The sequence below is a fragment of the Passer montanus genome, unplaced genomic scaffold (assembly GCF_014805655.1).
Source record: "Passer montanus isolate IOZ18808 unplaced genomic scaffold, ASM1480565v1 scaffold9, whole genome shotgun sequence".
Classification (NCBI taxonomy): domain Eukaryota; kingdom Metazoa; phylum Chordata; class Aves; order Passeriformes; family Passeridae; genus Passer; species Passer montanus.
The window spans coordinates 12614948-12636708 of record NW_024374367.1 but is presented as its reverse complement, the minus strand read 5'-3'; the positions used below and the strand labels follow the sequence as shown (position 1 = coordinate 12636708).

The 21761-nt window shown below is 46.5% G+C and overlaps 1 protein-coding gene across 4 annotated transcripts in view; it reads left to right on the top strand.

Annotated features, from left to right (window-relative positions):
- The window catches only part of FRMD4B (FERM domain containing 4B), a 132975-nt gene that overhangs the window by 7928 nt on the left and 103286 nt on the right, over positions 1-21761 (top strand). Inside the window, exon 1 of one of the 4 annotated variants that reach the window (XM_039695383.1) lies at positions 32-105. The exons of 2 other annotated variants lie outside the window; for them this stretch is intronic. Coding sequence is in view for 1 of the 2 variants with exons in the window: in XM_039695381.1 (XP_039551315.1) it covers positions 7547-7552 (6 nt within the window). In the remaining variant the exon portion in view is untranslated. Of the gene's footprint in view, positions 1-31; positions 106-7531; positions 7553-21761 lie in introns of those variants that run through there. One more of the 4 variants, XM_039695381.1, reaches the window with a different exon arrangement.

The following is a 21761-nucleotide window of genomic DNA, read 5'->3' as shown; positions in this document are numbered from 1 at the left end:
GCTGCGGAGCCGCGGGTGGATGCTCGGCGGAGCGGCGGCGGGGCCGGGCTGGGCTCGGCCGGCAGCCCCCTCCCGGGCTGCCCGCACCGCGGGGCCCCCGCCGAGGTAAGGCCGGGCAGGGCGGTGCATTGTTCTGCGGGCGGGATGCGGGATGCGGCTGCGGAGGGGGATGGATGGATGCGGAGCGGTGCCCCGGGTCCCCCCGCCGTGTGGCAGTGCGCAGCGCCCGGCTCAAGTTCGGGGGATGGAGGAGCCCGGCGCCGCCGGGAAAAGCCAAGCCGGAGTCTCTCGGGGAGGGTGAAATTCCCAATGGGATGCTGTGAGGGGAGCTGCTCTGGCTGGGGCGATGGCCAGCGCCTGGCTGTGGGAGCTGACAGCATCCCCAGCCTCGTTCCGTGGGGCATCCCCGGGCTCTTTCCCTGTGCCAGGCAGCGCAGACACACCGGTCTGGGCATCTGCCCCTTCAGAAGGGAGGGGAGCAGCGCTGGGCTCAGCCCCGGCGCAGGGTCCGCCAGGGATGCGGGCAGGCAGCCGGACAGAAAGCGCTGCCTGCCGGGCGAGGAAGCCCTTCCTCTGCCTTTGTTACACTTGTTTCCCTGCCCGGCTTGGCCTCGCGTTCTCCCTCTTGCCCGGAATAGCCCCTTTCCCAGTATTGTTCTCCGTGCGTTTCCTCTCGCCTCCTTCTTCCGCCCGCGGGTTCTCTGCAGACCTGATACCCTGACAGGCATCTTCCCTCTCCCCTGTGGCATTTTTAAGTCCAGAGCTACCTATTTTGAGAAAATTCTCCTTTTTTTTTTTTTTTTCCCTTGAGTGTTTAAATTTGACTTCCATTCCATGGGTTTAAACTAAATTGAAATTAACTTCACTTAGGACCTGCTGCATTAACAAGGATGAGATTTCTGGTTGCCTGGCACTTGATATCAGTCTCAATTACACTGAGCACTGTGTGCTTTCAGACTGGGCTTTCTGACCTATCATTGCTATGATACAGAATAAGGTAATACTTTACCTTTGACCTCACTGCTGCCTTTTTTTATATAGATGGGACTAGGTGGGTGCTTGGCTAAATGAGCACAGCCTTGCTGAATGCAGCTGAAAACTGTAAATGTTGAACACATCGCTCTTGGAAACAAGTTTGAGAGTGCCAGAGGGTGAGATGCAGAGAGAGAGCAGGTGAGGAGCTTTTTAGAACAGTGTTTCCAGCAGGGTCCAGCCCTCACCTTCTGTGCTGTGCTGGTTTTCAGGCACAGATCCATACGAAAGTATTTGTGTCTCTGCTGGAACAGGGCAGAGCACAGCTGCTGCCAGGGGGGCTGTTGATTTTTCCTTTAGGGGATTGTGTTCTTTAAGCACTGCCTTTATTTAGAGTTTTGCCTAATGGGAAGCAAAGAGCAGCTGAGCTCATTCTTGCAACTTTTGCTGGATTCCCAATAGCTGCAGTGGAGTAGTCAAGGCTTTAATCAATTTTTACTTGGCTATAACTTGGGAAATCTTTCAGCAGCCGCAGGGGCACTGGCTGGAGAGCTGTGTCTGCAGGCTGGGGAAAGCTGCAGTGCTTTAGTTATGCCTGCCTCATACAGAGGCAGGAACATATGTTTAGAAAAATGTATGTGATTTTTTTTTCACTTGTGTTCTTTGCTTTTTAAAAATTACTTTCTTGGAGCTGCCCCTCTTTCTCCTTTTGAAGAGCTTATTTGCAGAAGTTACCAGTGCTTGCATTGGAAAGATTTATCTTTCCTGCACCAGCATGGATTTAAAGGGTTGGTCTGTTTTACAGGGAGATCCATCTTCCTGATTCCCTTGGACTTGCATGGGTGCAGCCACATCAGACTTGATCTTTTTACTTGATTCTGCTGCACTGAACATGTGAAAACCCTTGTTAAGAGTTTGTTCCTCAGTCCTTTAGAAATATGCAGAAGAGACTGTACAGAAACCTTTTCAGTGTGTTAACAAGCTCTGGAATTCCATAATTATGAAAACATGACAGGAGTGAACGAATTCCTGAGGTCTAAGATGCAGGTGACCATTTTTCTCTGGTTTCCTGTGGGAGTGCTGGGGCTGTGCTCTCTGAAGCTGGGTGTTTTCTGGGCAGTGAGATGAAATTGCTATAGAGATCCCCAGAGTAAAGGTTGTAAATGCACCTCAGCTACAGAAATCAGGGCTCTTTCCTAGACTTTGTGCTATAACATAAAAAAACCAGAACCTGTGGCTGATTTTTCAGTGTGTGTTATCTGGCTCAGTCTTGTGACAGTGTGTGGTGATGTGAAATGTGGTGTGAGAGGACTCCTGTGAGTGTAGCTTTGCCACCACTGTGGGACTCTGCTGATGTGGCCATGGTTGGGCATTCTTGGTTCAGGCAATTCTGCTCGTAGTTTCTGGTAATTAAAGCAACAGAAGGTAAAAAAGGAGGCCCACTGCAGGGCTCACATGATTCTGAAAGGGCTCTTGCATATTTTCTGTATCCTATTTTCTTCCTCCAGTGCTTCTTAGCATTGAGTGAATGGCAGGGAGGAGGGAGGGAAGGACCTGGACAAATGGAGTATTCTGGGATCCAAGAACTCTGTTCGTGCCTGTTGCACCTTCCCAGGGAAGTGGTGGGCCAATGTGTCAAATCCATTTGCAGGCAGTAGTGTAAATTAAAGCTGGGGGATAAGCAGGTTAGAAGGTTAATGAGATGTCTGAACTTAATTGATTTTCCATACAAATTGGCTATAATGTCTTTTGTTTGCTTTTTTCCCCTCTCCCAGGATGCTGTGTTACAGCAGTTACAGGAATATGAAGAGTAGCAAAAAGGGAGGGGGGGAGTCGTGGCTGTCTGGAAACCAGGGAAACCTTGATTGTACTCCCCAGAGTGGGCTGATGTGTGATTTTGGGCACAGGAAGGTAGCTCTGAATTAGCACCCTGCACCCCTGTGTCTTCTGGGACTGGGTGCCATGGGCTTGGTGATCCCTGAGCCTTGCACAGCAGTGTGCCCTGGCTGCCACGCAGAGCTGCTCACTCCCAGGGGTCAGAAAAAACTTTTATTTAGATGTGGTGTTGCACAGGCCAGCCTGGGAAAACCGGTAGAAGAGGAGCTACAATTTGTGTGAAATGATTTCTGGGTCCTGTGGTTGTCGGGTGGGCTCCCCAGGAAGGTGGCACTACTTTCTATAAGCCTGGCCTGGCTGTAATATCCAGAGGAGCAAAGCTGAAGGGGATGTCATCTGACTGGAACTGCCTGACTTAACTAATTTTTGGACTTTTCTGTGTAGATTTTCATTCCTTTTGGGAATATTTTTGAGTTTGTTGTTGGAGCCAGTCCAGTTCCATGGGTGAGAGGGGCTGAGGGTGACAGATCCAGCTCAGGAGCAGCACCAGGCTCTGCCTGAGCTCTGAGCTGGGTGGCACAGCCAGCCCAGAGGAGTGGCACACCAGCACAGGAGCCAGCTTGGGTCACCCCTTCCAAGGGTGCCAAGGAGAAGGAAAGGCAGTGTGTGTTTTGTTATATGACAATAGAAGTTACATCTCTTCTTGAGTTCCTTTGCTGTGAGAACCGTGTGGTTAAAGCACATTTCAGACCTTTCCTCTTGGATTATATACCAAAACATAAAGAATAAAATAGCAAATTCTCTAAGGGGCTAATACTATGTTTTGATTCCTGTTGTGTTTATTTCAAACAGGATTATCACAGTGAAACAGTTTTTGTGCTTAACATGGAAACTGATTGCAGAGCGACTGTGAAGAGTTGCCTGCAGACAACAGCTTTCATAAAGCAGCTGTATTTTGATTTAAGGGTTTCTGAGCAGCTGAGGACAGCTGCAGAGCACACCCCCCCTGCAAGGGAGATAAAGAAAGATCAAGGTTTTCAGACCACCATATCATCACAAGGAGGACTGATGGGAGGCTTGGGCTTGGCACCTTGACATTTGTAATCAGGCTTCAGATAAACCAGCACATGCCATATGCTGCAAGATTGGGCAATACTTAAAACTATTTGCTGAGAATGACTCAGTCAAGTGTCCTGGGCAGGAAATAGGTCACTGGGCATCTTTTACATCCTTATCTTGTGTATGTCACCAGTAGTGACAATGTGTGACAGTGTTTAGTTGTAGGAACAATTCCTTGGCCAGTTTGGAGCGTGCATATCTTATTTTTTTGAGCAGCTGAGCAATTTGCTTCCAGTGTAATGTTGAAAACCCACTGGGCAAAGCTGCTATTGTTTGGTTGCAGCCATTTCAAAGCATTAAGCTTTCCTCTTGCCCCAAGTCATAATGCATCAGTGCTTTCAGCAATGGTTAACAGTTCTGTGCTTAAATGACATAGGTTAGAGAAGGGAGGGAATTTTGTTTTCTTTTGTTATTTAAAGCAACACAACAAACATTTAAACCATAATTCCTTCAGAATTCTAGTAATTTTTGAAAAACATAGAGTGCACATGGAATACATGCAAACTGTAATTTTGGTCCTTTGTTTTCTGTGTAGACTATTTACAGGGCAGTGTCAGGAAAGGAAATTCTTTCATGTGATGGCCTCTTTGTTTAGAGCCTAAACTCTCAGTGGGTCAGCTGTATGTAGAGCTGACAAGAGCTTCAGATTTTCTGCAGTTGTCAAAACTTCAGTGCAGAAGAAGGGGGATGCTGAAGGGGTAGAAGAAAATGCAGTTCTACTGGGGTTATCTGTCAGTTTAACCAATTATTATAAAAACTATTGTCCCAGAGTGTTTGCCAAGATGCCCCAGAACTCAAATGTATGGAGGCCTGGACCAGCCAGGCCCTTCATTCCTCTGCCAGGACAGGATTGGTCACTGCTGCACTCCTCAAGTTCACAGCTGAACTTTTTCAGACCCTTTAGGTGTGTGTTGAGGTGGTGTGGTGGAGTTATTGAGCCAAAAGAATAATTTCAGCTGCTGCATGTTGGCCTTGGAGAATGCAGGTGATCAATTACTGCAGTTATGGATCAGCAGTGATCAGTTCCAGTGGTCACAGCCTGGGCAGGCTCTGCTGTGTGGCTGTGCCTTTGCAGTGGGAGATGGGCATGTAAAACCCTTTAATATATGTAAGAAATGTAGCCCTACAGTTTTTCTCATGCTAATGTCTGAGTTATCTTTAGTTCCTTTGAAAGAGAGTTCCATAGGCTGGTTAATCTCCCTGTATATAAATCTCTTTTATACAATTAATCCTTTTTTTTTTTTCAGATCCCAGTGTAGGGGAGAGATGGTTTAGAAACAAATCCATTTACCCTGTGTTGCATTGGAAACAAACCCAAGTGTACTTGAAAGCAGAAACAAAGCACATACACAGACCCGTTTTTCTGCATGGTCTTGGTTATTATTGCTGTGTGGTATCAAAATAAAAGATCTCATAGAAGGTTTCTGTCTGCAAAGAGCTTCCCAGGAAAGAGATTGCTTTCAAAGCTTTCAGTCCTGAAAATTCCTATGGAAAATCAAGCAACAAAGAATACAAAATTGACAAAATCTTCACCCTCCTGAAGTGAGTGGGAATCCTAATACCAGAAGTTGGCCTGGAGTTTTAAAGAAGTACCTCACTGGAATACTATATTTAATATGCTTTTAGAGATATGAAATTGAAGTTTTACTGAAATACCAGTTGGCAGGTGTTCCAGCTTTATGAATAAATGATCTGGCTGATTTTTTCCCCTCTTTGAAGTGAAGGATAAGATTAGGAAACAGATGCCTGGAATATTCAATTATTTTTAAATAGTATGTTAAACAGATCAGCAGAAGTTGGACATCGTTTCCCTCCTTTCCCAGCCAGTCCTAGAAGCACTTGGAGAGGCATTAGAAGTATTTGGGGACAGAGACCACTTTGTCTGGTTTAGAAAGAAACCTGAAAGTAATAAAAATATAATCAGTGGGTATTCTGGGGGAGTGTTTTCACTGTAGTCAGCCTGCCCTGAGAGCACAGCAGAGGATGTTGCTTTGCAGTCAGAACCTGTGGAATAATTTTGCCTGGTCATGCTCATTGCACTCTGTGCTTGGGTTTTATGTAAGGATGATAGCTATAGTGGGAGGATGCTTTAGAGCAGGAGGAAAACTCAGGTTGGAAAGCTGGAGAAGGGTCTAGAAGAACAGGAGGAAAGGAGAGGAGTTAGGCAGAGTCATTGTTATGGATTGGGCATGGCACAGAGGGAGGCTGCCACCTGAAATGCAGCCTTGGGCTGAGACCACAGCACACTGAGGGGTTTTATGTGACAGAATTCCTCTAGAGGCATTGCAGTGCTAAATGTGTAGGTTATGGGAACACAGGTCCTGCATCCATCCTTGCAGTCCTGCTTGGATGTTATGGAAAGCAGATGTACACATCTGGTAGCTGTTGTGCAAGGGGCTGAGTCCAACCAGGAAAGAAAGCAGTTCATGTAAAGATAAAATGTCTTGTATCTCAAAAGACGGGGGAAAAAGTAGGGGTGTGCATGTTTAAGATTAAACATTGACATGATCTATCATGGTGTTTGTTTCTGAAGGTGATAATGATGGAAAAATCTGTGTCTGGAGCTTAGGAGGATCTCCAGGCTGTCTCTAGTGCATGGAGAGTGCTTCTTACTTTCTTCTCACACTTTATCCCTACTCTGTCTTAGTTTAGACTTCTGTTCCTCATTTAGAAAACAAACTGCAAACCCCTCTGGATTGCAGATCCAGCAATTTCAGCATATTTAACTCCCCAGACACCGAATTCCCTCTTGTGCATAATACCAAGGAAGTGTCTTTGCAGGAATGCTGCCTGACAGCAGGGCCTGGCTAAAAGCAAATTTTAAATGACCAAAATCTTAATAAACTCTCTCAGTAACATGACTGCACCACGTAGGATAGCTGCATGTGGAGCAGAACTGAGAAGCGTGGGAACTGTACAGGGATGTGCAGTAGGAATCCTTCTAATGGGGACCATATTACTCAATTTTATGGTAAAACAGACCAAGTGTTTCAAATCGCTTGTTTCTCCTCCACTGTCAGAAAAGCTTAGCAGAGAGCTCATAGAATCTAACATTTTAGCAGCTAAAACACAACTGGCATTGATTGTAAGCATCCTTGTTAGTGGGTTGGAGAGATGTGGATGTATTGTGTAGCTAATGCAAATTTTGAATGCCTGAATTGGTTCATCCTCCTTGCTTCCAAAAAATTTTTTTTTTTAAATCAAGGCAACAGAATTTCTTCTACCTCTGCTGTTGTCTCAAGCACCTTGAAAATCAGTTGCATCTTTTTTCTGATTTAATGGTCTGAACTGTTGCATAGAAGAGAAAGTTTGGAGAAGTAACCTTTCCTAAACCCCTCTCCAGCCCCACCTGATTTTGCTCACATGGGAGGCAGAAATGGGAAGCTCCAAGGAGGTGTCTGCTTGGCAGCCTTGGGGCTGATGCATTATCTGGCACAGAGTTACGTGCTTATCTGTCAGTATTTCCTAGTGCTGACCGTGTGAGCCTGCCTCTCTTGGCAGCAGAACTCTTTTTCTGTGGCTTTGCCTTCACTGCACTTACAAGAAAATCACTGTGAGTGTCTGCTGGAAACGAGAGAGGAGTCATCTAATGATGGGTTTCCATGAATTAGGAGGTGAAATGAAGGTGAGATGTTATGTTGTGTTAGTTTGGGGCATTCAGGAGACACCAGGAAACGTGGCCAGCTGTTTCTCTAGGTCGTGGCATGAACCTGATAAACACACCAGAGTCACGGCTTGTTCAGTTTATCCCTTAGATGATTCCTGATTATCTCTGGGGAAGGAGAGAACACCATGGGCTTCATCAAGTCAGCCTGAAGAGAGAAGGGTTGTGTGCATACTGGGCATGATACAAGACCTTGCTTGTCCTGTGCAACCCTTGCTCACCTTTAAGGGTTTTAGTGACCACTGCTTCAGTACTACACACAGGAGTGTTGGTTTTGGATGCACTAGGAGTGGTCTTTAGGGATAGAGATTTCTTGATTGTCCACCCCTAGTCAAGGGGGGATGTGGGTACGTGGTGGATTTGGAAGGGAGAAGGGTCTTTGCTCTGTGTATATAAATCCATCTCCAACCCTGTCTTGTACTTTGAATTTTTCTTGCTGTCTGGAGTTAACTTGGCTGCTGACTTGGTTCTTTCCATTTTAAACACAGGGGAGCTGGTGTTTAGACTAATTTTAACCTCCTCATTCTCAGCCTGAACCTCTTTTTTTAACCCAGTGTGAGTAGCTTTGATGCTTAATGACAGAAAGTTCTGTTAGCAGTGCATTAACATCTTGTCTTTCAGTAGTTACACCCTGTCAGAGCATCACATGCTTGTTGGGGCAAGCTACACCTCTTCTCCCTGAGAAATCCCTTTCCCTGCTCCAAACTCCTCCATAGTACTTGAATGGAGCCTGGGCTTTGCAGCAGCTGAGACACAAATGTTTATTCAGATACATTTGAGTGTGTCATCTTTGCTCTCATCTCCAGCAGAGCTGCGTGGGATTTCAGTGGCACCAGGAGTCAGACTCCCAGCTTGCTTTAACAGTTGTTCCTCCAGCTCTGCTTTGGAGTGCAGAGTGGCAGGGTGTGCTGTGTGCCAGACTGTGTGTCTGCCACTTCCTCTGCACAGTTGTACTTGTTTGGTTTTGTTTTTGCATGCTGGTGGTGCTCTGTAGTCCTGTCCTCCTAAAACAAAGTGTGGTGGAAGGAAGAAAAAAAAAAAGGAACACAACAAAACCCAATCGAGTGAGAAGAGCCATGCGTGGGACTGAGCTGGGGAGAGCAGGCAGAGGAGGGACCGAAGCAGGCAGTGTTCAGTGGGGAGCAGCAGGGTGGAAATGCTCCAGGGAATGAACTGCCTGGCACTGCACCCTTAGGAACTCTCACCCCGGGAGTCCAGGTGAGTGGAAGGAAACCTGAGATTGAGCCTGGCCATTGTTGTGCAGAGAGGGTGCAGTCCTGCTGCAGGCTTGGGGGACAAGAGAGGTGTTTGCTTTTATGGCTCTTTGTATCAGCAAAGAAGGATGTGTCGTTCCTTGTCCTTAGCTGTGCAAAACCAGGAGGATACACACTTGGGAGATGTGTTCTGTTCCCTCAGCTGTGGAAGCTGCAGGAGGGATGTGGCTGCCCAGGGTGGGAGGCTGCAGCCTGGGACTGTCTCCTGAGAGTTTACCAACACAACTCCTACATGATGAGTCTTTTAGAGATATGCCTTATGATAGTTGCAGGCTCAAACCTCTGCTTTGAGGTGCCAGAAGTTGCATTTAATTTTTTTTTTTTAATGTGTCAGTAATTTCCAAGTTGCAGTCCAGCCTTTTAAATCTTGGATGCTTGGAGTCCCTGGTAAACTGAGGTGTGTTGGCCTAGCCACGGGTGTTCTAACAGCTAATCTCAAACAGAGGGCATGCTTTGCTCAGTGGTGGGGCAGGTAAGTGCCTTCAGTGCACAGCAGGGTGGTGGGAGGAAGCAGAGTAGAGGAGGAAGGTCAGACTCAGTCTGACCTAGCTGTGTTGTCCTGCACACCTTCCCAGCTGCAGAGCAGTGGAGTCTGGCCCTCACACCCCCAGATTTTAGGTATTTAGAGCTTCCCTTTACCCACATGGGTTTGTATCCTCAGGCTGCAAAGTGGGGCTGTGCAGAATTACCAGAAGTCAAGAGGAAATGGCCAATAAGCTATTTGCAAAAATGTAGATTCTGATTCCTTTCTCACAGGATTAGTCTTGAAATCAGGAGGAGGAGATGGAGCCCAAGGTGTGAACTCCAGTCATTCCCATCTAGAACACACTGGTGGGTCAAGCACAGCATCTGCTGGAGGTGCCACTGCCCGTGCTGCTGGGATGTTCCTGTCCACCCTACTGAAAGAAACAGTCAAGTAGATTATTTTACACAATTAACTGGAGAGAATAAGGGGAAAATTGGATGTTTGTTTCCTCTGAGCAGGACAGCAGGGCATAGGTTGTATTTTACAACATCCTTGTGCAGTATTTGGTACTAAAGGGATGTCAGTGCTGCTTCACCAGGGTGCCAAGACCATACTGTGGTTAAAATGGATTTTCCTGGGTATTTATCACTTGTACCTGTCACCTCCATCTGCAAAACTGGTCAGGGTAAAAGCACCACTCTGGGTACCCTGTGAGAGCAGTGCTGAGCCTCAGGAGGTGCTGGGTTTGTGCTGCAGGGGGGTGTGAGCTCTGGATGGAGGGGAGGGGGGATCTCTGCCTGGCATCATCTCCAGCTGCTCCACCCAGCACTTCCAGTCCTGAGCCCTGGAGCCAGCAAACCACAGGGCCCCTCCCAGGCCTGGGGAGGGGGTTCAGGGCTCCCAGAGCAGCCAGGAGTGGAAATTCCTGTTGTAGAGAGAAAGATGTCTGATAACACTCTAGGTACTGCTCTGCCCAAAGCAGCTGATAATGCTTTTGGACAAGAATGAAAGGTTTGGGAGGAGGAGGAGGTGGTGTCTGATGAGGAAGTTTGTAGTAGATGAATGATAACACCTGTGTGCAGTCTGCTTTCTTCCTCTGGGGCTAAAACAGGTGGAAGATTTGCTTTCAGCAGCAGTGCCCATCACCTCAGGCTGGAGAGACTTCTCATGTCCCATCCAGTCCCTGACAGCACTGGCTCTTTGCAGGCTTTGTCTGGGCTCTGGAGCTCTCAGTGTCAGCCCTGATGCTGGTTATCATGTTGCTTTAGCATCATTTACTCCCCAGAAACAGCAGGAAAGGCCTTTGGAATTAGCTCATCTTAATTCTGGGATGGTTTTTTTTTATCCTGAGAAATTCTGCAAGTTTGCAAGCCTCACCTTTGATTGTGGAATGTGAGAGGTGGTCCCCAAGGCTTGGGACTTGAAGTTCAGAAGTCAATTCTGCATAGAATATGGAAGATATTTGTGCATGGGGAGCAAAATCATGGAAAATCAAAGCAAAATCTGTTTTTCCTGTGTTTTTGAGGAGTTGAGAGTTCTTGCAGCAGCATGTGTAGTAGCCCAGAGTAAATCAGTTTAAGGGCTGCAATTCTGAGTCGAGGGGGCTCTTCACAGCACAGGCTGGGGCTGCAGATGAACATCAAAGAAAGGGGGTGTGCACAGGGCAGGGCAGAAAACCTATGACAAATGTTGGATGGGGCAAACCTGCAGGCAGGAGAGCTCCTTGGTGCGGGGTGAGGAGGAGTGTGATGGCACAGAGCTGAGGAAGCAGGTCCAAGCTGGCTGTGGGGATGCTGTGGTGGGGAATTTGTAGATAAAAATCCCTGCCAGGCTCCAGGGTGGCCTGGAAAAAACCATGGTTTTGGCTTGAAAAACCAGAAGGGTGTTCAGGGCAGAGCAGAGGCTTTGAGGCAGATTAATCTTGGCCCAGCCTTACTGGCACGATCCAAGGCGTGGACTTTTTTGTAGTTTTAATGCAATTCCTCATTAGCATGTCTGTCCTAATGACTGTCTTGGGCTGTAAAAATATATATTTGTATTTTTAGCAGTGTCTGTGTGCCGCTTAGCTTCTGGGCTATGGTGACTTCCTTTTGCTTGAAACTGGGGTTTTTTTTGTGCCTAAGCAGGATGTTGGGTAAGGCATAGCACCTTACCCTGGTGGAAGGAAGGATTCCAGGGGATTTATTGATGGTGCTTTGTGCCCTTCTCAAGGACAAAAGGTTTTGAAAGTTTTGTGTTTGCCTTTTCACTGGGCAATTATTTCAAGCCAGCAATTTCTCTGCAGCTGTGACACCCATGTCCAAAGGGAGGATGGGGAAAGACAGGAAGAAAAATTTAATTAAATTCAAATTTGCCACTGTCCAGTAAATTCTCAGTTCTAATATGACACTAATATAACATTAGCAATGGCTTCATTACTACAAATCATTGCTTTTTTTCATGCAGGATATGTTTTTTACCTGTAAGAACCTTCTGGCATGGTTACAACTCCCCTTTTGTCTAAATAATACAGTTTAGAGCAACCATTTACTGGGATAAATGTGTTCACTGGGGGAGATTAATTATATTGATTAACAGAGCACAAAATCAGTTGTGTCTTTGGTTTTGGTGAAATCCAGCAGCAAGGCCACAGCTGTCCTTCCAGACTGCTCCTGCCATTAGAATCCAAACTGTTTGTGTGAGCTGGGCAGGAATGTGCTGGTATTTACCCCAATTTTGGAGAAGACACTTAGCAGAGGAATGTGCTCTGCATGCTCGCCATTCCACAAGGAAACTCTGCATTTAAAGGAAACCCCAAGCAAATATTTGGAAGGCCAGGAGGACTTCAGAGGAACAGTCCTTCAGATTTTAGGGAGAGCAACTCATCCTGACTCATTCAGTTGTGTCTTGCAAGCTCTGTCCCAACTAAAGCTGCTACCTGGGTGGTTACAGTAATCCTCTTTTTTTCATTTTAATGTCTGTGTGAGTGCCTGATACTCAGAATGGGATTAGGAGAGGTGAATTGCTGCTGAAATTGGTAAGAACAGAAAGCAAACCTGTCTGACAGCATCTGCCCTGTGATCTTCAGAGAGCAGGTAAAAGGATCCTTAATTATCTTTTTGCCAGGGTGGGGTAGTGTTTTTGAGAAGAATTCATTTGAGAAAGTTACAGCAACAATTGTTGTTGCCGAGTTAGAACAGCCTAATGAATTGCCATAAATTAGCTCCCAGCCTATAGGGAATGCTGTGTTTAAGGGGAAAAAAAAGCTGTGAGGATTGCTCTGGGCTGAAGGGAGGGAGCTGACTCAGAGAAACTTGCTGAAGGTAAAACAAGAGTGTGGTGCTTCTCAACTGTTGTCAAAACATTTCCAGAAGCTCTGTGCCCTGCTCCTGTTTGGCTTTTCTCCTCCTGTCTCCAGGAATCCCCTCCAAGCTGGTCAGAGGCTCTGGTCCAGGCAGGATGTGCCTGTCATGCTTGTACAGGTCCCAGGCCAGTTACTCCACAAATATTTTACAGTATTTGTGTCCTGGATTGCTGCACATCCCTTATTAACAGCTAGTTGGATGATAGAAAATGGGAAGCTGTTACAAAGCAGTGAATAATTCTTTAGTTTGGGACTACATGGACATTTCTTCCCAAGATAACAGATGGTTCTGTTGGTGTTGGAGTGACTTTCCCTCTGTCAGGGCTGTGCTCTGCTGTCCCTGCTTCAGGACTGCTGATAAATGTGTCCCCTGAGCTGCTGCTCAGGAGCAGTGAGCACATTGCCACCACGGGATTTGTGGTGTATCTTAATGCACATAATCCAGCAGTTTGCTGGAAACAGGAGGGGATGGCTGGAGGGCAAGCGTGGAAGAGCAAAGATCCCTTGTTGAGAAGGGATCTGGGTGGCTTTGCCTGTGGGACAGAACCAGTCAGAGACACTGCTTCCCAAGAAATCGCTGTCCCAAAGCAAGGTACTCCTCTTCCCAGACAATAAAACCACAGGGGTTATTTGAGTGAGAGGCCACAAGCACCTTTAATTCGGTGCAATTGCCTGGGAGGGTTAACAGGTTTGTGATGTTTGTGATTTAGTGCCCCTGTGCTGCTGATCACTACCATGAAATTCTTGTGTTAAATGCCCTTTCAGCTTTGCCCCTGTGAAGGTGATGAAAGCTTTATACAAAATGTAAAGTCTCGAGTGAAGCCTGTAGAAATTATCTGAATAAATTGGGTAGTTTAATACCCATCTCCTGGCAGCACCAGCTCCTTCAAAGTTCTCTGTGTGTTGGGCTGGTTTTTCCCAAGAAGTTTTTTCTTGTCTTGGTTAGAAATTGGCTTGCGTCCAGAAGTATCCAAGTGGCTTTGAGTCCTGGTAAAATTCCAATTTATTCAGACCTTGCTCTGGAAAAGGCCAAATATTGTCATGCCTTTATGCTTTGGAGGTGCAAGAATTTAATCATCTGTGTGTTTGGCTTGCTGGAGGAACAATCTGAATTGCTGAATTCAGGGAGGGGAAAAAAAAATAGCTGTAACATAAACCAAACAGTATTTCTAAAGGCATGATGTCTTGACTGAATGGTTTTAATCAGCATAATTTGAATACTCTGTCATTGCTTAGCAAACAAAGCCCTAGTTGGCTCACAGAGCTATTGAATAACTCAAGCAGGCAATATCCCTGCCAGGGCATTCTTATCTTCCAGTTTGATTCCTGTCTGTGCACACAAGTAGGATGAAATTGGTGGTGAGGGGAGCTCTTCTGCATGAGTGGGGGGGGGCTCATTTGGGATGCCTGCCCAGAAAGCAGCTGCCTGTCTGTGAAAGGATTTGAGGCTCCACTTCTGGAAAATAGCCCTGGGTACCTTCTCATTTTGGCTGTGGAGGTTATTTGGGTTTTTTGTTGTGAGCAGGGAGGGTCTGGTTTAAAACAACAGCTGGGCAGAAAGGTGGATCTTAAAGATCCATGTAAAGAAGAAAAACTACTGAAGAAGAAAAACCATCAGGCTGGCTGTGTGTTAGGTGCATGCAGAGCCCTGCCGTGCACAGGACTTCTGCCCCTTGCTCTGACAAGGGTGTTTCTGGGTGAAAACCTGTTTGTTTCTGGGTAAAAACCTGTTTCTGTGTCTGGATGAAAGCCTGGGCTGCTCAGGCAGTGCTGCACCTGAGCTCACTCTTCCAGCAGCTCTCCTGCTTGCTAAGAATTAGATGGGAGGTGACAAATCCTGCAGGAGAGGTGTTGCCAGGAGTTTGGCACTTGACCTCCTCCAGTGGCTCTGACCTGGCAGGCCTTGGCTTGCTTCTGCTGGGGGATCCCAGCACTCCTGAGGAGCTGGCAGCTCCCTGGGGAGAAGGTGGCCATGGGATGGGTGCAGCTCCCAGATCAGAGTGTGGCAGAGCAGGAGGTTTGGATGAATTGGTGCTGCGTGAAATTAATGCAGATACAGGAGATGGAGGAGGAGGAATCCCGTGGCTGTGGGGAGCTGACAGGCAGATACTTGTCCAGGGCTGCTCTGTAGCTGCAGACCTACTGATCCCAGTCCTCTCCTTCCAGAAGGGGTGTAAATGTAGGCCCTGAGCCAGGATTAATCCTGAACTTTCTAACAGTATCTCTCACTGCCTCACTTTAAAAGCAATTTCTCTTACTAGGCAAAGTTGATGTGTCCCAGGTGAAGGTGCACAGCTCACATGGGTGTGCAGGAGCACCTCTGAGCAGGAATAGCTGCACAGCTGCTCTCCTACTACTAAATCGAAATCCAGCTACTTTTGCAGTTGGTTGTGCTGGTGGCACAGCCTGGTGTGTAGGGAGACTGTCATCTTCTGATGCCCCTGTACTTCTGAAAACTGACCACTGAATTCCTGCTAGTGTTAAATGGGGTATGAACTCTCGAGGTTTTCCAGGCACATCGATGCTGTTGTGCAGGGATGTGTGCCAAGGTGTTCTCATTGAAGCTGTTACTGAAATCTGACACTGTTTGGAGCTATCTGGCTTTCAGGGTTGCTCTGAACCAATGAACCTGGGCTGCTATTTAAATAAAAAGGTTGCTTAATCCAGAGATCTCTCTTAAAGGAAAAAAAAAAATAAATCCAAACCAGCACCACAATAAGCCCAGAACAAGTAATGCTGCTGTTTTGAGGGAGGAGAAATATGACAGAGCAGTGTCTGTGCCTTTGCTAAATTATGCAGGGAGCAGGAAAACTGCTGTTTGCTGATGCTTCTCTGAGTTACAACCACATTATCCTGGTGCTGCTGGGCATGGCGAGTGCAGCTCTGGGGATACAGATTCCTTAATGGCTCTGCTGTTCTGCAGTGATCCACTCTCTGGAAATATTCCATGTATTTCACTTGCTGCGTACAATCTTTGCTCTCAAGCCAACTTTCCCCTCCTTGTTTAAGTCTGTTTTGGAAACTGTCACAAGGTATTTTCAGATTAATCTTTCTCTCTTCTCCCCCTGCAGACTCCTCATCCTCATCATCCTCTGGCTCTCTTTGTAGCTGTTTTGCTTCCTGCATTACTGAGACAAAGGAAAACCCACCTTCTGTAGGCTGGCTTCGGGCCAAGCCTGCCTTATTTAAATTTAGTGTAAGCACTTGCCAGAAAGGAATCCCAAGTCAGAGTGTTTGAATTACCATGGTGCTGGCACTGGCTGTAAAGGGAAGAGTGAGAAGACACACAGAACGAGTTGATATTTTCATGTCTAGCTGTGTATTTACAGGATGTGAAACTTTATAGCCACGCAGTGGGAACCAGCATGGTAAGATACATTCTGCTGGCAGGCAAGAGCTAGCTGTGTATTTACAGGATGTGAAACTTTATAGCCACGCAGTGGGAACGAGCACGGGTATGTAAGATACATTCTGCTGGCAGGCAAGAAGAGCAAGCAGTGATTTTCCCAAAAGGGTTTTGTTTTATGAGGATGTTTGTGGCACATGTTCTGCCCATGTCAGTGGATATGAAAAGCATGTCATCCCTCTGCTGACATCTTCTTGGCCCAGGAGGAGTGTCTGTGCATATAGCAGGACATGTCATAGCATTTCATAGCCTTTTCCTTCATTTAGGACAGGGTAAGGAATAGAAGCAGCAGAGAAATGTTGCAGCTGGGTGTTTTGTTGAATGGCTAGGTGTGTTTTTTTTGGGGCAGAAACCACTGCTGTGATTTGTTGGTAACGGGGGTCCTTTGCCTGCACAGGTAGGTAGGTCACTGTGGCAGGAAATGAGGAATATGATGGTGCTGTAGAAAATACACTTCTTGTTTTTACAAGTGTTTGCTTTTACAGTGTTTTATGATGTCTGTGGTGCTCTGCCCTGAGGATTTAACATTTCACCCCTTTTTTCCTGGGGGTGAGTGCCTGGCCCTGGTGGATGAGCAACTTGCCAGGCATCAGGTGCTGGCCACTCCTGCTCCCACAGGAGCTCCAGGAACAATGGGAATCCCCCCTGCTTTGGACAGTTTGTGACATTCACTTGCTGCTGCACCTGGTCTCCAGCTCCTTGTGGCAGCTGTGCTTTCCTGCCCCTGATTTCAAAGGGGTGGGTTTTTGTTTTCCCCTCCAAAGAGGACTGGTTTGCCTGGGTTGTCCCTTAAACATCCCTTGTTTAAAGACACTGCCATGGATGCCACAACAACAGCTCCAGGCTTTGCACCTCTAGTGAAAACAGTGGGGAACAAGTGCCACTGAAGTGACACTAAAGTGTGCCACCAAGGCCAGCAAGTGGCATTTCCTGCAGGATTCCTGCTCCTGGACCCCTGCACACCTCAGAGGAGCGCGGGGAGCGAGCGCTGCCGCACTCTTTGTTCCCAGCTTATTGGACCTGTCTGACAGCAGGGCTGGGATTTGCTCTGCCAGGCTTTCTTCTATTTAATAGGTGCTTGTGGGCATCTAATAATCAAACCCAGAATGAGATGCATGAGAAGGTGAGGCTGCGAGCAGGAGCTGCATGAGCTTTCAGCTGTGTCTGCGGGGGATGCGTGTCCCTGGGGATGTGTGTTCATGGATGCTGGGCTTGTTGATGGCACAACAGAGATGTAATTACAGGTCTGTTCCCTGTCACAGCTGTGTTGTCCTCTTGTACAGACCAGGCATAAATTTGGGGTTCCCAGGGGAAAATCTGAGTAATTATATGTGTGTGTGTATTTTGATGTTACCCACGTAAGCTAAAAGGAAAAATTTCCCACTTTTTGCTACCACGTGTCAAACTTGTCTTTTCCCCCCTGCTCCTTTGCCAGTAGATGTGGATTTTTAATATTTTAATTTAAACTATTCTTTCATCTCTACAATGTGATGTTCTGTATTTCTAAACTTTAAGAGGCTGCCTTTTTCTGAGTCAAACCAGCAGGGTCTGTACTTTTTGCTCATTGCATCTGCGTGTCTCAGAAGTCAGCAAATCATCTAATACTTTTTTTCCAAAAATCTATTTTTCAAAAAAGGTCATGTAACAAAATTTCCTGCAGTAAAGATGGTTTAAAAAAGAAACCCCACTCGGAGCTACTGAACCTCAAAGCATAATGCTACCAAAGACTGTAAAATAAGGAGGTGGGGTGGGGTGTAAATCTCCATGTTAAATCACACAAAGCCGGAGTCCTTTGAGTATCTCTAATGCTGTGTGATGGATGAGAATTTCCCAAAATAGTCATTTGGATTTTTGAAAGGACTTTTTCTCACCATGCAATTGCTGACAGTGATGCATAAAAGCAATACAGGGAGCGAGCTCTTCTCTTGGTTCTCTTCCTCTGTCAGAGGACTGGAATAAACACTGTGTTGAATTCACATGCCCATATTTCTCACTGGGGCAAACATTTAAAACCTTTGGGAGGAAGTGTTGAGCCTGCCTGCTGTTATCTGGCTGTGCAGAGTTACCTGGTTTGATTTCTGTGAAGCCACTCAGGACAGAAAATGGAGATTGAGCTCAGAGCATCCCCTTCTCAAAGACTGCTCACAGGAGCATTGTACTGCAATTCTTTGTGTTTCCCTAATTGTGGCATACAGTTAAAACCCAGAAATTAAAGCTAGATTTAAATTTCTTTCATGTTCTCTCTTTTCCTGTGCCTTTACTTCACAAGTTTTGCAGAGACTTTGAGCTGTGTTGTTGAAGTGCAGCAACATCAGGTCAGGCATCCCTGTGGAGCAGGGAATTGCTTTTGGTCACCCAGCAAAGGATGTGTTAAAAATACCAGAATGGGCAGTACAGCAGCCCAGGCAAAGCACCGTGGCTTGGTGCCTGCTAATGGCAAATAAACAGCTTGAACTCATTGCCAAGTCCTAGAGAGGTTGAAGTGCCCAGTTTTTTAAACTCTTCAACAAAGCCCTATTTCAGACAGTCCCTTGTCACAGTGTGTGCCCTGAATTCATGTCCCTTGACTGTAAATGGTGTGAGAGTGCAAATCTGAGGACTTCGGCCACCACAGTGTGAAAAATTGAAGTCATGGTCACTGACTGGGAAGTGGCCAGGCAGGGCAGTGTGGGCCACAGAGCCTGGAGAACTTCAGATGCAGAGAGCCAAAGATGGCTGTCACCCATCAAACTCAGTTCAGAATCCAGACCCTGATTCCATTGAAATTAAACGGGAGAAGCTTTTGTTCCTTACAAAAACCAGGGAAAACTTCTTACTGTGGTGAGAGGAGCCTCGTGTGTGTAGGTGTTGTTTACATAATGCACCATATCAGGATATTTGCTAAATCCAAAGTGGCATCCTCAGCTGCAGCCAGCCACCTTCTTTTCTGCTATAAATAATGAATCTATTTTTTGCTGCAGAGGTAGTCCCATTGGGGAAGACTGATCAAGGCCATTTGCAGGGTTTTGGAGCTTTTAATGTGTTTTCCAGCTGGGATGCTTTGTCTGCTGTGCTGGTCCTCAAGCTGAGCTGCTCTCAGTTGCTGTGGCACAGCCTCAGTGCAGTGTGGTCACCCTGTAAAGGTTGTGAGGGACTTGGTTTGTGGCACATCTTGGGCTAAGGGCTGGAGAAATCTGTGAGTAACTTCCCACCCATTGCTTCTAGTGGGACAGCAGTAATCTGAAACACCCTCCCTCTGCTTTTGTCAGGTATGTTTCACTCTTTTAGACTTGAATGCATCTTTATCTTGTGGTTTGATCTGTGAGGATTCACTGATTGTTTGTAAAGTAGTCTGTGACATCTTTATCTTGTGGTTTGATCTGTGAGGATTCACTGATTGTTTGTAAAGCAGAAGTGTTTGCAATTCCATTACTAAGATGAAACAATGTTTTCTTATAGCTGCGAAAATGTAACTCGTGTTGGGTTTAAAAGCAATAAGGCTTCTGTCAGGCAAGCTTTTCCTGACTCTGTTCTGAGGATAAATTGTATTTTAGGAGCATTCTGTTACACGGGGTCATGTGGGTGGGAAGACTCACAGCTCTCAGTCTGAGAAATTCGAGGTGCAGCAATTTTGAACAGTTCCTGCAGGGAAGCAGTGGTGCTAGCTGGTAGCTCTTGCTGAAGGGCAGTTTGGGACCCTTTAGATGTCACTTGAGTGTCAGGTTTCATGTGAAAGGGTAGCAGGGGAGTGGAGGAGGTTGGGGCTGCAGGGAGAGGTGCTTTAACCTGGCAGTGGCTCAAGGCTGCTTTCAGACTGGGAGCATTTCGCTGGTGCTGCTGGAGACAGCAAGGCATGGCCTGAATGGTCAGGAGCTCAATTAGCAAATTCCAAATGGAAGGGAGCTGTTTCTGTTGTGTGTTGTGAACAACCTCAGCCAATAAATAGTGGGTTTGTGGTTATAGAATGGTTTGGGTTGGAAGGGACATTAATCTGGTTCCAATGGGCAGGGACACCTTCTACTGTCCCAGGCTGCTCCAAGTCCCATCCAGCCTGGCCTTGGGCACTGCCAGGGATCCAGGGGCAGCCCCAGCTGCTCTGGACACCCTGTGCCAGGGCTCAGCACCCTCCCGGGGAAGAATTTCTCCTCAATATCCCATCCAGCCCTGCCCTCTGTAGGTCAGAAGCCATTCCCTCCTGTCCTTTGCATCCCTGCCCTGGGAGGCTGCAGAGCAGTGACATGTGCTGTGCTTGCTCATGGTGGTGGGTGCCATCACTTCTACTGCTTCTCTCGTTTTAATTTGCTCTCCCACTCCAGCTCTGGGCTTTAAATACTTGCAACTGGAATGGGATGGGTGCTGATTAAAATAAACATGATACAGCAGTTAAGCATGTGATTATGGGATTTGTGCTCCCACCATTGGTAGGTGGGTTTAAACAAAAATGGGGGTGGGTGAAAGTGGAATCAATTTGTATTTTTATAAAAAAGTTTTCTTCGGGGCTGTAAATCAGTTTGCCAGATTTTTAAGTGCTTTGATTTAAGCACAGATTTTCTTTTGGTGCCCTAAAATCAAAATGAAGCCAAAAATCACAAAACTGAATTAATTATCTTTGAGTTAAATCTTGCAAGTAATACTGTATAAACACCTCAGATCCAAAGGGGATTACAGGCAAATACTGAGCTGATGGAACTGTTTAGGGATGTTCTGAATTGCAAACCAGGCATTTAGAAAGCATTTCTGGAGCTGCACCTCTGGGCTGGGAGAGCAAGGAGGGCAGGATGAGGCAGCTTAGGGCAAACAGCTGAGAAGAAATTGGACTTGGCTGAGCCTGGAGAGACTGAATGAGAGCACAGAGAATGGCTGTCAGTCAGACAGACTTTACCCCCTGCTCTATCCCATCCACTCTCAGGTGCTGCCAGTGGTGTTTGCAGTGTTCCATTTGCTCTGTGGGGTTTGGGGGTTCCTGTCAGGAGCTGTGGCTCAGGAGGGTGGGAGAAGGCTCTGCCTGCTCCTGGCATCAGTGATCTTGAGCAAACATCTTTGTATGGATCTGTGTGCTCACCTGGGAAATGAGCATCAGCCGTAGCAGGGAACTCAAACCAACTGATCATCAAATGCTTGGGATGGAATTCTACTTTGGATCCTTCTTGAAACAGAGTGGGGTGTGAAATTCTGTGTAACTGTGGTGTGGCACAAATCACCCCATTGAGGCAGCAGGGGAGGAGAAGAGAGTACTTAGGTGTTTTTGTGATGAAGGAGAATAATTAGTGTATTGCATAGTTTTTAATGCTATATCAGGACAGGTATCAAGTGCCAGATTCTTTCTTGTTCAAGACAAATGAGTTCTTTATCCTCTCTCTGTAATAAGACTACACATGATTAAATAATGGTTTCATTTCGCAAAGAACAGTAGATGAATCTAAAGTCTCTGTCTTCCCTGTACAGGCACCTACACAGATTTTGTATTTGTTATAGAAATAATTTGAAATGCTACTTTGTTTTCTTAGCATTTTGGAGTTTTTCCTCTGTTGGAAATGCTTTGACTTCTCTGTTCTCATTTTTACCTGCTGTAACTAGTGGTGCAACTCCCTGCACATTTCATTTTCGTGGATGATTTATTTACCAGTGACACTGCAGAGCCCTTGACATTGTAATTGCAATGATGTGATCATCCAAACATCAAAGGCAGGAGCCCCTGGTTT